This window comes from Polypterus senegalus, chromosome 1 (assembly GCF_016835505.1).
Source record: "Polypterus senegalus isolate Bchr_013 chromosome 1, ASM1683550v1, whole genome shotgun sequence".
NCBI lineage: Eukaryota > Metazoa > Chordata > Cladistia > Polypteriformes > Polypteridae > Polypterus > Polypterus senegalus.
In genome coordinates, this window is record NC_053154.1 from 123803479 (window position 1) to 123819014 (window position 15536).

A 15536-nucleotide genomic window follows, 5' to 3' on the forward strand; every position below is an offset into this window, starting at 1 on the left:
GTGAATTTGTAAAAGAAAAAGAAAAATTACTGACAAATTCTAGCAACTGACACAGACAACATATTATAAAATGTGCAGATGTCCAAAAAAATCGTAAGTTATCTGTGAATATGCCATATGCTATTCTGCTCTGAAAATTTTTTTGTTAGTATTTGGTTTAAAGTTTTTCTTATTAATATAAATGCTTGTGCTTTTTACCTCCCATAATACTGTACTTGACTTATCCATCCACCTGATCATTTTCTAACCTGCTTATTCAATTCAGGCAGCATTAGGCACAAAATTGGATCCATCCATGGATGGAATGAGGCCCTACCACTGGTACAGGAATACACATGTAACACAGCAACATGTAAAGTCACCATTCTAGCCAGCATTGCTGTAAACAGCAAAAAAAAACACATTGATAGTTATATTTAACAATACAAAATAGGGCATAATAACATTCACATGATGTGCCAGTATTATAGACTGCACAGATTATCTAGGGGACTTCATGATACCAAGGCATTCAACATTGTTTTCCACACAGAGTGCATCTCTAGGGAAGGGAATAGTAAAAGTATAAAAAGCTTTCCAAATCCCAGCACTTGCTGGGCTTTGTTTTTCTGTTACAATGAAGCATGTATTTCACGTGTCAGTACTATTGGCATTCACCTGGGCACCTATAGCTTCTAAAAATGCTGAGTGCAAAATTTTAAGACAGTTTCGATTCAATGGATTGTATAAAAAAGGAGATGTCATGCTGGGAGGCATATTTACTGTACATTTCAGGACAGTCGCACCAGATCTCTCTTATAGATCTGAGCCTGAACAATGGAAGTGTGAGAGGTAAGTGAAGTGCCTTTGTTAGTCAGTGTGAACACAGACCAGCAGCAGGATATAAAAAGAGAAACATGCAAACATAAACTTGTATGTATAATATAATTATCATGATTTGATACAAAAAATAAACAAATTATAGAGAATGCTCAACCAGATTTCAAAGGACCAGAAGAAATTGCATATTTGAACACTGCTTTGACTGTTTTATTTACTTTTCTATTCATTTAAGAATGCAACTTGTATCTCTTTATATATTCTAACTTCTCTCTTTTGCAGGTGATAACACACTCACATTTTTGGTATTTTTACATTCATTGCATTTTTTCTATTCTTTCATGTATTTATTGTGTTTAATTATTTTAACATGGACGATATGTTGTATCTCAAGCATTTAACATATAATTTACTACATATACTATGAAAAACATTTACCTTCATGCCTGCTTTCATAACTTGTCCTTTTTCACCATTCTAAGATAACCATTCTAATGATGGATTTAGTTCTGTAGAAAAAAAAAAGATTATATTTGTTGCCAAAAAAATGTAGTACCAAAATTAGCATATCCACTAAAACCAGCAAAAATAGAAATTATGTTTTATGACCTACACACTCCATTTTCAACTTGTCGGTTTTTATGTTTTTTGTATGTTTGTTTTTTTTTTTCATGCAGGTTTGATACTGCGGTATTTCAAAGATCACAGATAATGTTGTATGCAATTGAAGAAATAAATAAAGACCAAGGCCTTCTTCCTAATGTGACCCTTGGTTACCGGGTGTATGACAACTGCATCAATCTGCAGGTCGCTATGAGGGCCGCAGCAACACTAATAGGAGGAATGGATGAGATCTCGGATTATGACTGTGAAGGACTGCCTCATGTTGTTGCTGTTGTTGGAGACCCTGTCTCAACACATTCAATCGCCATCTCAAGAACCCTTGGTCTCTTTGGAATGCCTCTGGTAATGTACTCTCTGGACCTTACCTTTTAAAAAACCAAACAGTAAAGTGAAATGTCAATTAACAAGTTAATGTTCTGCATTTTTGCATACTTAATTTTGAATGTCTAAATATATCCCAAACAGTTACACAAGCTCGGAGCAGTACACCCTTCTAAATGACTGCAAAATACTGTTTGTTTCTTGAATCAGCTGATCATATTACATTTTAATCACCAGTAAATGTATTTTGATACCACTTTCATTTAAAATTTTCCTTAAAATTCCTGAAGCCAGCCAACAGTGCTATTAACATCCAATATATATTTTCCTATATGTAAATATTAAATTAAATATTCAACATATATGAACTATTGCGTAACATTAACTTCAAATACTGAACGGTCAAAGACTACTACTTTCATATTAATACCCCAACAACCGGAGGAAAATTAACTTTAGATAAAATAATGATTGAATTATACATTTTCCTGTTGCTGTATGTTCTTGTATAATGGTACCACGTGAACTAATGTCCCACTCAGAGCTTGATTATGCCTCAATAACACTAATGTGGATTAAGCACAGTCAACAATGGATGGATGGGCAAATCGATATTTTACTTGATTTTAGAGTGGTGCATTCATTATAAAAGCAAGTAGTTAATTCCATTTCAGTTCATTTTTCATGTTTATGAAAGCTTTGTCACTTTCTATAATGTAGTTTATTCAGCATGCATGTAAAGCACTACAGACATTTAAAAATATATATTTTTTAAAACATGTAATGGACAGTAATTTAAGCAATAAAAAACACTTTAATTTGAAAAATGCCTGTATTTTCTAGTAATGCATGCTTCTTTGCATACAAATTTGAAGGTGTATACATTACATCATAATGGTTCATCTGGTTGCTATGTCTGTAATAATCTAGTTGGTATGTGATTCATAAAAACAGTGCTAATGTTCATGATGATCTTTTAGAATAAAAAATGCAATGCATTTTAATATTACATGCATTAAAAAAATACATTCTAATAGGGGGTTCACTGCCAATGTTTACATTGAATAAGCTGAGGTCTGTGTTGGTTACTTAGATTTAAACCTGTCTTAGACGGGTAGTACAGCTATTGAGTAGCACAGGTTTGTACTAGAATTTTGTTTCAAAATTTAATTAACTATGTATTATTATTTTAATATACTTTAACAGAAGCAAGGGTTTTCTTCACTGATTTGTTGATAGAAGCATAAAGAAAAAAGAAAAAGTGTTTGTGTACTGTTTTCTACAGGTTAGTTACTGTTCCACATGTGCTTGTCTAAGCAATAAGGTGGAGTTTCCAACATTTTTCAGAACTGTTCCAAGTGATGCTTTCCTTGTTAAAGTAATGGCTGAAATTATTAAACATTATAAGTGGACTTGGGTTGGAATAATATCAAGTGATGATGAGTATGGGCTCTTTACTTTGAGAACCTTAGAAGAAGAAGTCAAGAAATTTGGATGCATTGCTTTTTCAAAAGCTCTCAATGTCAATGACAAAGAAAAGATGTCTTATTTGATCCATATTATTAGACAGTCAACTGCAACTGTCATAGTGGTATTTTTACAAAAAATGGATGCTGCTATATTTGTGGACGAAGTTTCCCATCATAACATCACTGGAAAGCAATGGATTGCAAGTGATTCATGGAGTCCCTTTCCTGTATTTGCCAGCAATGAAAAGTTTGCTTCATTTGGTGGAACCATAGGTGTCGCTGCAAGAAGAGGAGCGATTCCAGGGCTTGAAAAATTTCTTTTTCAAATTCACCCACATTTTGACCCAGAAAATAATTTAAAAAGGCTGTTTTGGGAAGCAATGTTTGGCTGCAAATTTTTGGAGAATGATGTCCTATCAAATGTGTCTACTATGGAAGGCAGACCAATTTGCAGTGGGTCTGAGAATATCAGTAAGACTAAGACTGCCTACAGTGACGTCTCCGATTTAAGGGCTTCCTATAACGTTTATAAAGCCGTGTATGCAGTAGCACATGCCCTTCATAACCTAATGTCCTGTGAGACTGGAAAAGGACCATTTGAGAATCAAACATGTGCAAACATTAAAACTGTTCAACCCTGGCAAGTAAGAAGTTATTATTATTATTATTGACTATTTTTCCCCTATATGATTTTGGTAAATGCCATTGATATATCTGATCCAAGTTATTCTCCTTTTAACATTATATTTGTGGTTTTCTATACTGTATATACTGTATAATTCATGTACTAAATATGTTAAGGATTCTCCCAAAATGTATGGCTAGAATAAAGTTAAGACCAACAACTGATTATCTAATCTTTCTTAATAGATACCTGAAGTGCCATGCTTGATGTGGTACATCTAGCGTATAATAAATTGAATACATGTCTGTCTTCCAGTCCAACTATGTAGAAGTATTTACTGTATTTACTGAATAGTGACCTGCTGTAGCCGTTGATGTTACTGCTAAAAACAACTGGGGCATTAGGGTGGTTTACTTTAGCTGCCTTACAGGCCCAGGCCATGGGAATTGGATGCAGATCCTGATACTGCGTTTGAGGAAGCTAGTACATTGTCCTCAAATCTCTTTGGATTTACTCTAGATATTCCAGTTTTCCTTCTAACCACGTGCTGTTGAATTGTTAACCCAAATGGTTCTGGTATAATTGAATATAATAATAATAATACATTTTATTTATATAGCACCTTTCCCATATTTGAATATGTTCTGTGATCGACTGGCACTATATTCAAGGTTGGTCTCTGGCTTGTGCTCAATGCTATCAGAATCAGCTTTGGCTTCCTGCAATCTTGTGAATGGATTGGGGTTATTTGCATAATACCACTCTATTATAATTTAGTATGACTGTAAATCTTAGAAGTGCTGCTGTTCACACCCCAGGTCCTCCCAGTGTGGAGCCTGAATGTCCTCCTTGAGTCTACATGGGTTCCCTCTGGCTAATATGGTCTCCACCCAAAGTCCAAAGACATGCAGGTGAGGTGGATTGGCAATGCTAAATTGACCCTAGTGTGTGTGTGTGCCTGTGTGTTTGCCCCACAATGGACTGCCATCCCCCTGTCTAGGATTTGTTCTTGCCTTGCAAGACCCTACTCAGGTTGAAACTGGATTTAAAAAATAAATGTAAATGTTAGGTACTGCATTTACAGTGCCAAAATAGTGGCTTAGATGTCAACTTTTAGACACATTTTCCCTGTAGTGCTTGATACTTTATTTAATGCCTGTTTAGCATGCCATTACACTATGGACATTACCAAAAACTCAGAAGCTGAAGGAATCTGCCTGAAATAAGTAAATAAAAATGCAAAAAATTTATTCACAATAGTATCCACACTGGGCAGCACATTTTCATAAAACAACTTGTCATATCATTTTCTAGCCCGTTTAATCCAGACCAAGGGCAGCCTTTTTCCAGCTAACATAGGGCACAAGGCAGGAACATACTCACGACAAGGTGCCAGTCCATTGCAAGGCGAACACACACACACCCACCCACATACCAACCAAACACTATGCACACTAGGGCCAGTTTACCATCACCAATCCACCTAACCTTCATGTCTTTGTAATTTGGGAGAAAACTGGAGCACCCAGAGGGAACCCACATAGACACAGGGTGAACAAACCCTGGTCTCCTTACAGCAAGGCAGCAGCACTGGCACTGTTCCTCTGTGCCAATACATTTTCAAAAATAGCTTTAAACATGATATTTTAATTATTTAAAGACCTCACCCAATCTAAGAAAACAAATAAAAAATAACCACATATCATATTTAAAATAATGAGAACTTAAATTTCTTTGAAATATGAATTATTTTAGACTCTGTGTGTTGCCATCACCCAACTCAGGTAATTATTTATGCAGTTTGCTCTTTACATTACAAGATCCCAGGGAGCTACTGTCTATCCTGACATCATTGGGTGTTAAGCAGAAACCAACCAACCACACTCAATCACTCACTCATGTATTCATTTGGTTTGTGAAACCAGTGTCACAGGGGGAGAAGAAGTGTATCCAAGCTAGCACAGTGTGAATAAAACCTGGACAGTCCGCCAGTCCATCACAAGCAGAGCACACTCACACAGAGCAAACACACACTAGGGCCAATTTAGCACTGCCAATTCACCTAACCTGCATGTCTCTGGGCAATAGCAGGAAACCCACGCAGGACATCCAAATTCCAAGCAAGGAGGGCCTGGGACTCAAACCCCAGTCTCCATACTGCAAGGCAGCCGTTCTACCACTGTGCCACCAAGCCAACTTCAAAAGTATAATTCAAAGAAAACAATTATTTAATATAACTACATTTCTATTCATTTTCTGTATGATAGTATTCCATTAGAGATAGACTGGGCACCTGAGCTTATCCTGGAAAAACAGTCTCCATGGAAGTAAATAAGCTTGGAAGGGAAACACAGATCCATGACAGAAAATACACACACTCAGTCATATCGGAATAATTTAGGGTAATCATTTTCGAGACCTGCAATACCTGGGGAAAGCTAAATTGGATATAGTGTAAAAGTATTGAATACACTCCAGAGAGTCCAAAACCATTTCTGGAATTGTTAAGGAGTGTAACTACTCACACGGCATGTTGCTCCAGTTTAAATATAGTATTGGGATATTTTAATGCCATTATTATTGACTGTGTCTAGAATAGTATAGGGTGCCTTTTTATTTGCTTTTCATTCCGAAAACATGCAGAATATAGAAACAAACTTCTTTTGCTGCACAGCTGTACATTTGCAAAAATTTCCAGTAAGTAGGATATATTCTACAGATGTGCATGTAAAAAGCAGATGTGAAGTCTATTAACAGTAATGTACATGACTAATGCTTGGTTTTAATGTTTACAAGTTTAACAAATCAATCTTTTCTGCATGACAAGCTTCTACACTATCTAAAGAAAGTCAATTTCACAAATAACCAAGGAGAAAGAGTTGCATTTGATGTAAATGGAGATGCCCTTGCCATATTTGATATTGTAAACTGGCAGCGATCAGCTGATGGGACTGTGTTCAGCAAAACCATTGGCATTTTTGATGAATCTGCTTTGTCTGGCCAGGAACTTTCACTTAATGAAGAGAATATATTTTGGAACTTCAAACCTCAAAAAGTAAGATACTTCTAGTGACTTTATGTTGACACCATTGATATTTTTAGCATTTTTCTATGCATTGCAGTTTTTGTTTTTTTTTATAAATCTCACTTCCCAGGCATATTATAATTAAAAAATATGAATAAAACATTGAAATCAACAATTAAATATTGTAAACAAATAACTTTGATTTTGTTTATTTTATTTAAGTTTTATATATTATTTACCGGTTTAAAGAATAGTGTTTACTGACAATCATTGTAACCAGTAGGGGGCGCCACCTAGCCTCAAACCCAACAATGCCTAACACAGTAATGGGTTAAAATAACGGATTTTTAATCCACCAAACACTTCTTACAAATGACACAACCAATAACCATACAAACAATGAACCTTTTTCCTTTTCACCCGCTGCCTCCCCACTCTGATTCCTCAAAGTAAAGAAGCAGGCTCCTTTTATATTGGACTCAGAACAGATTTCAGTGACCCAGCATGACTTGTGGTGAGCACTTCCAGGTTCTTTGAGAATCAAGGGAGTCCTCCCCTGAGATTGCCCCCTTGTGGCACCCTGGGATCCTGACAGTGTTGCCCTTCTGGACTCCACTTCCCATGAACCCCTGTGGGTGTCCAGGAAGGCATCCCAGTCCCAATCCCACAGCCACCTAAAGCATGTGGGATGGAACTGCACCTGGTCCCTGGCTTCTGCTTGCCCATCCCCTGGCACCTTTTCTCTTGGTAGGAGGTCATTCAGTTTTGTTCATCCAGAATGCCTGTCTGTCCTCCATGGCACTTACATGATAGAGTGAATTATGAATACTGCAATTACTTTGCTGACAAATAATGAAAGCCACAGTAATGCACAAATAATAAACATTGACTTTTATTTTGAATGTGATCTTTTAGGTTCCTACATCTGTCTGCAGTCAGAGCTGCCAACCAGGGACGAGAAAAGCCAGCCGGAAAGGAGAGCCTCTCTGCTGCTTTGATTGTGTACCTTGTGCAGATGGAGAGATTAGCAGTGAAAATGGTGAGTGACATGTGAAGTTTCACACACAAAAAAAGAAAAACAGATAGATAGATAGATAGATAGATAGATAGATAGATAGATAGATAGATAGATAGATAGATAGATAGATAGATAGATAGATAGATAGATAGATAGATAGATAGATAGATATAGGGTGGTCCAGATCTAATTATGTGATTTTTATTATGCTATAACGTATTAAGTATATTACATAGATAATCACCCAAAAAATCCTGGACCATCGAGAAGTGTGCGAAGATGAAGAATCATCTTCGCGCCGAGCTGGAATCGTCCTCGCATAAATCAAAATCATCCAGATAATCTGGATCTGTATAATTAGATCTGGACCACCCTTTAGATAGAATGAACTTCATTTGTCCCCATGGGGAAATTTGCCTTTTTACAGAAGCTGTTTAAATAAATAAAAAGAAAAACAGTGACACAGAACCCAAAGTAGAAGATACAAGTACCAGTAAAAGGTTAAGTTCTTTCCTGAAAAGAAAAATAGTTGAATAACTTTATTATGCATATTACAAAAAAAATAATAAAATTAAATTATAAAAATATAGATCTAAATCTGCATCAATGCTATTTTATTAAAAAAGGATGCTTTTTGTGCCAAACTATTTCTCAATTAACCATTTGTAAAATGGGGTGGCATGGTGGGATATGTTTGAATCCCACACCTGGTCGTTGCCTGTGTTCTCTCCTTGTCTGTGTGGGGTTTTCTCCTGAAACACCAGTTTTTCTCACACAACTGCTTTTTCTAAATTGGCTCCCATGTTTAAGTGTGTGGCATCCCGTCCGGACTCCTACACACCGTGACCTTGAATGAGATTAAGCAAGTTTGAGAATATTATGGTATGTCACATACAATATAGTGTGTGTGTCACAAATAAAATTACTTACAACTGAATTTGCTAATTACAAATTTACACTTTTTGCTTTATAGATTCTCTTGTATGTATCAAATGTCCTCCTGATTTTTGGTCAAATCAAAGGAGAAATCAATGTGTGCCAAAAGAAGTTGAATTTCTGTCCTATGAAGATGCAATGGGAATCACTTTAGCAGCAACAGCTTTATCTGGAGTTGGTTTATCTTTAGGTGTTTTGGCAATTTTTATCCGTGCCAGGAACACGCCAGTTGTGAAAGCCAACAACTCGGAACTGAGCTTCCTCTTGCTGGTGTCTCTCACCCTATGTTTCCTATGTGCTCTGTGTTTCATTGGACTGCCTTCACCTTTAACCTGTTCTCTGCGACATGTGATGTTTGGCATCAGCTTTGTTCTGTGCATCTCTTGTATCCTTGTAAAAACGATTGTTGTAATGATGGCATTTAAAACCAAGCTTCCTGGAGATAATATGATGAAGTGGTTTGGCATTTCACAGCAAAGAGGCACTGTCTTTTTCTTTACTTTAGTTCAGTCTCTTATCTGTCTGGTTTGGCTGATCACATCACCCCCAGTTCCAGTAAAAAACTTAAAATACCAAAATATAAAAATTATTTATGAGTGTGATGTTGGAACAGTCATTGGGTTTAGCTGTTTGTTGGGATACATTGGACTGCTGGCTTGCATCTCTTTTCTTTTGGCATTTCTTGTCCGAAACCTGCCAGATACTTTCAACGAGGCTAAATTTATTACATTTAGCATGTTGATTTTCTGTGCTGTCTGGATCACTTTTATCCCTGCTTATATTAGTTCACCGGGAAAGTACACAGTAGCTGTTGAAATTTTTGCAATTTTAGCTTCAAGCTTTGGACTGCTTTTTGCAATTTTTGCCCCAAAATGTTATATTATTCTTTTTAAACCAGACCTAAACACAAAGAAAGCCTTAATGGGGAGAAACACCAAAAAGACATTTTAAATATTGCATCGTTGAGCAAAAATTATACACATTATGTATGTACTGCATAATATATAATAAATGCAACATGATATCTAAGAGGGTTAGAGAAGGGTTGTGCAAGTGTTGCAAAAGGACAAAATTAGTAAAGGTTATTTCCCCTGATGAAAATAAAAGATGACAAAACACAATACAGGCTTATTACTATGAATACTGTGCTTCTAAATTCTAAACGATTTTACAGCATAAAATAACCTTTACCTGTTTTTCCTCTACTGCAATGTCTATGCTAGCAGATAAAAGAAAGACTGATATGGAGCATTACAGCTCTAAAGCCTTCTTCACGTATGTGTCTGATCTTTTTAGTATCTACTGCACCAGGCAAAAACCTTTGTCAAGTTGTAATCTTTCATATCCTGTACCATCATGTATATGGAAATATCAGAGCTACTAGCCAAGACTGAAAGAATATATTAAGGTGTAAGATTAAGGCATCAAATCCTTAAGATCATAATCAGTGTTAATCACTAAAGATAGTGAAATAGAATACAGCACATCACGCTGCTTGGGCTTTGATTTCAATATTGTTTAAAACAGTTCACTTGCCAATTCTAAGTAACAATAAATCACCCAGGACAGACCCCTGCCTTAGGACTGTTGACTCCACCCCTGCATCTGTCCTGAATTTGACTTGATAATTTAAGCATGGATTAACTGACAAATGAACAAACAAGTATATTAATTACTAAAGAAACTATTCATGAGATGGTAAACATAAAATAAGAAATAAAACCATTATTTGTATTTTGAAAATATGAATTAGTAAGGTAAATATGCATTATGTATAATACACACTATACTGTGGATTCAAAAAGTATTCAGCCCCCTTCACTTTCTGCACACTTTACTGTGTCATAGATTTAATTTCAAATGGATAAATTTGCCATTACTATCCATCAATCCACACTCAATAAACCATAATGACAAAGTGAAAACATGTTTCCAGAAAGTCTTGCAAATGCATTACAACTCAAAAACTGAAATCTCTTATTCATCGAAGTAACCAGAGGCCTAATGTACTACTTTATAGAAGCCCCACAGTCAGCAATTACAGCATGAAATCTTCTTGGGGACAGTCTCTACAAGCTTTACTCACCTGGTTTAGAGTAGTAGTTTAATCTCTCAGGCTCTGTTAGACTGAATGGGAAGTGTCTATAAATTGCCATATTCAGGTTTCTCGAACCATATTCAATAGGGTTTAAGTCTGGGCTTTGGCTGGGCCACAAAAAGACAGTAAGGGACTTGTCCTGAAGCCATTCCAGCATTACTTTTGCTGTTTGATTCTAGTCATTGTCATGCTGAAAGATGAACTGTCATCCCAGTTTCAGGCTTTGTGCACTCTAAAGCAGGTTTCATTTGTATTTGGCTTTGTTCATCCTTCCCTCACTTCTCTATATCCATGCCATTGATAAGCACCCCCAAAGCATGTTGCTCCATCGCCATGCTTCACCATAGGGATTGAATCAGATAGGTGTTGAGTGGTGCCTGGTGTTTGCCAATTTTATAGTGCCTTCAGAGATTAGATTAGATAAACTTTATTAATCCTGTTGAAGGGGGTATTCAAATTCATACAGCAGCAGAAACATAAAAAACAAGTATACAGACTCACAGGATAAATAACACACCCAATCAATCAATCAATCAATCAACTGATAAATAAATAAAAAACAAACAAACAAATAAATAAGCTTAAGGAGTACATCGGGTGGAAGCACTGAATTGCCTGATAGCAGTGGGCAAAAAAGACCCCCGGGGTGCTTCTTAGCACATACTATAGTGGTGGAATGAGCCTGTGGCTAAACATGTTTTAAGAGAACCTGTACTGGAGGGGATGGAGGAGTCTTTTGATGATCCAATGGCATCCAATTTTGCCATCATCATCTTTTCCACAACAACTTCCGCTGTTCATTACACTGTGTTGGAGCAGATTTTCTTGATATGTTTGTCCCGGCATTATGCATCGTTTGAGCTCAAATTGCTTCCCCAGGAGACTGTAGCGTAGAACACCATACTGGCTACTATGAACTGATAGAACATTTCAAGCAGCTTACTGCAAACTTCAAAAGACCTAAGCCTCCTTAGGAAGTACAGTCTGCTCTGGCCCTCCTTGTATCATGCCACTTGGTTATGTTACCTTATGCTAATATCTAATAATAATATTTCTGTGCCAGTGATGAGCAGTGCCTAGTTTTTTTCAGACGTGATGCTTAGAATTGATGCCAAACAGTTGGTTTCATCAGACCAGCTAATCTTGTTTGTCATAAACTGCGAGTCCTTTGTGTACCTTTTTGCAGGCTTTCATGTGTCATCTGGTCACTCTACCATAAAGCCCAGATTAGTGGAGTACTGCAGTTGTGGTTGTACTTCTGTACATTTTTCTCATCTCACAGGCTCTCTATGGCTCAGCCAGTGTGACTATCAGATTCTTGGTCTCTTCTCTTACCAAGGCCCTTCTCCCTCAATTCTTCAGTTTGGCTGGGCAGCAAGTACTAGGAAGAGTTATGGTTGTCTAAAATGCCTTCCATTTAAGTACACATATTATGGAGGCAGCTGTACTCCTGGAAACCATCAAAGCTGCAGAAATTTTTTGTGGCCTTCTCCAGATCTGTGCCTCAACACAATTCTATGTTGAAGCTCTGCAATCAGTTTTTCTTTTTTGCTCTGATATGCATTGTCAACTGTTGTACCTTCTATAAACACATATCTGTCCTTCCTAATCATGTTCATTCAGTAGAATTTCCAACAGGTGGTCTCCAAACAAGCTACCAAGATACCTCAACAATGATCGATAGAATGGGATGTACTGGACCCAGATATCAAGTGTCACAGCAAAGGATCTGAATACTTGTGTCAGTGTGATATTTTTATTAAATCTTAATAAAAAATATGTTAAATTCCTGTTTTCACTTTGTCATTCTGGGGCATTGACTATTATTTAATGAGGGAAAAATGAATTGTATAATAAGGCTGCAGCATAACAAAATGTAAGAAAGTGAAGAGGTCTGAAAACTTTCTGAAGAAACTTTACTGTTTGGAGGTCAATCTCGTCTCATCAGGTTAGACATTAGTTTTCATCATTTTCTCAGAATCCTTACAATGGCATTTGGAAACTCCAAGCAGGTGTCATATTTCTGTTACTCAAGAGTATCTTCCATCTAACTGATTGATGAAGTGCTGCTGAAATTATTGTCCTTCCGGCAGGTTTTCCCATCCCCAGCAGAGGACTTATGGGGGCCTATTAGAGTGACTGTTGAGTTCTTAGTCACTCTAACTATGAACAAGCCCCTTTTTGCCTGATTATTCAGTTTAGCCAAATGGCTAACTCTAGGAAAAGCCCTGGTGGTTCCAAATTATTGAGCCCACTGTGCTCCTGGGAGAACTGAAAGCTTTAACAATGGTCGTATACCCTTTCCCTGATCTATGTCTCAGCACAATTTTATTGTGGATGTCTATGGAGTGTTCCTTGGACTTGATGACTTCATTTTTGTTCAGAATTGCAGTAGCTTATATACACAGGTGTGTGCCTTTCCAAACAATTTCCAACCAATTTGCCACAAGTGGACTCCTAGACACCTCTCAAGGATAATTAAAGCAAACAGGATGAACCTGACCACAATTTGAAGTGCCATAGCAAAGAATCAGAATACTTAGAGTATATCAAAAAGAGATTTCATTTTTTTCATTTTTAATACATTTGCAAACTTTTCTGAAAACCCATTGGGTTAAGTTTGTTGAGCATATACTGTTGAGAATAGACTGGTGGACAAAAATGCCAAATTTCAGTCAGTCAGTCATCTTCCAACCCTCCATATCCTAACCAAGGGTCATGGGGGTCTGCTGGAGTCAATCCCAGCCAACACAGGGCACAAGGCAGGAACAAATCCCAGGCAGGGCGCCAGCCCATCGCAGGGCACACGCCCACACACCAAGCACACACTAGGGACAATTTAGGATCGCACCTAACCTGCATGTCTTTGGACTGTGGGAGGAAACCAGAGTGCCCGGAGGAAACCCACGCAGACACGGTGAGAACATGCAAACTCCACGCAGGGAGGACCCCGGAAACAAACCCAGGTCCCCTTACTGTGAGGCAGCAGTGCTACCACTGTGCCACCATGCCAAATGTATACATTTAAAATGAAACCTACAACAGAATAATATGTACAGAAAGTGAGGGGAACTGAATACTTTCTGAATTCACTGTGTGCACCTTTCCTTTAAGCCAACATTGGCTGTATGTGGACCTCATCCAGGCATATGAGAATTTCCAAGGCACTGATAAAAGTTATCTAGTAGAACACAGTAGTAACTGGAAATTAAGAGGAATTGCATTCAAGAGAAAAGTAAATAAAAAATTCTTTACAAAATGGCTAATGTAAATCTTAAACAACTAGAAGAAGTATTTAAATGAAACATAGAGATGTAGAAATACATATTGGGGCAACTCAGGTATTAATCAGAAGAGCTTGATGAGATCATTTGTAAATATCATTGAGTTGTTATGTTCTCACATTAGCATGAAATGAAATAATTGATCTGACATCTTTATGGAGTCAGTTTTTTGTATAATTGCTATGACCACACTACTATTTTCATGCTAGCACTGCAGTAAGTGTTTTGCTTACCTTCTATGATATGTTGACTTAATCTGCCACTCAGTAAATACCTATGCGGATATTGTCACAGAACTATAATAATTAATATAAAAATACATATTTTCATTATTCATGGCTGAGTGTAATAAAATAATTATTTTTTGGGAAAAATTGAAATGATAATGTAATGCACTTTATCAACTAGAAATTATAATGGAATGATTCAAATAAACACATTTCTCCACACTCCCTCTCTCTAAGTTCCCGAATGAACACAAATGCGATCACCAAGAGAATTGCACAAACAACTAATTAAAAATAAAACAGCTAGACACATACTTGCCTCTAGAGAGCAAGAAAGCTATTCATTATTACACAGTATATAAAAGTTTCTTAATATCTGTATGTGTCACTTATATTGTTTCAGTAATCTAAGAATGAAATGCATTTTGTATGTTTCCATAATAATAGACTTCTTTATTTCAGCACATGCTCCAACAGACCAGAAATGCTCAGTTCAAGGTGACTTTAATTTAAATGGTTTATATAAAGAGGGAGATATAATGCTTGGTGGAATTTTTGCTGTACATCTTGGAGCTATTCCACCAGATCTGTCATTCACATCAAAACCTGAGCAGTGGAAATGTGAGGGGTAAGCTGACTTGTGCTAAACTGTGTGGATCTTAATTTGTAAATATATTTAAATGTCTTTAAAGTTATATGTTTTTTGTTCTTTAATATAATGCTTAAAATTAACATCTTTTATTTTAGGTTATTATTAAAATTAAACAATTGGGCTTTATGTAGACTATAATAAGGTGATTAAATTGTACTACATGTTAAGACGCTGGACATTATAAGCACATTTTCTGTCAATGGTATAAGATTAAAGGTTTCTGTATTTGTTTGTTATTCTTATTGCTTTATTATTGTTTTCTACCTGGGTGTTTCTAAGTAGACTGATAAAGAGTTTAGTTCTCACACATTGAGGTTAAGTTACTTGAAGTTTTTTATCTTGCTTACTACAATATTTTTGTACTTTTTTAGTTTTCTTATATTTTTGATATCTGTAATAAATCTATGAAAAAATATTATAGGTGTATTGTTGAAACTA

At 36.5% G+C, this 15536-nt stretch overlaps 1 protein-coding gene across 1 annotated transcript; it reads left to right on the forward strand.

Moving 5' to 3' along the window:
• Positions 1-616: 616 nt before the first annotated feature.
• LOC120528980 (extracellular calcium-sensing receptor-like) lies at positions 617-9788 on the forward strand. Its single transcript, XM_039753074.1, has 6 exons — positions 617-831; positions 1497-1785; positions 3050-3877; positions 6686-6913; positions 7799-7922; positions 8875-9788. The coding sequence occupies exons 1-6, from the start codon at positions 617-619 to the stop codon at positions 9786-9788; spliced, it is 2598 nt and encodes an 865-aa protein (XP_039609008.1).
• The last annotated feature ends 5748 nt before the right edge of the window (positions 9789-15536 follow it).

What these genes read in the sequence shown, in the direction of transcription:
- LOC120528980 (XM_039753074.1), top strand. Translation starts at nt 617, where the DNA reads ATGAAGCATGTATTTCACGTGTCAGTACTATTGGCATTCACCTGGGCA. An exon ending in GGAACTTCAAACCTCAAAAA is followed by an intron (nt 6,914 to 7,798) that starts GTAAGATACTTC and finishes GTGATCTTTTAG; the next exon opens with GTTCCTACATCTGTCTGCAG. An exon ending in AGAGATTAGCAGTGAAAATG is followed by an intron (nt 7,923 to 8,874) that starts GTGAGTGACATG and finishes TTTGCTTTATAG; the next exon opens with ATTCTCTTGTATGTATCAAA.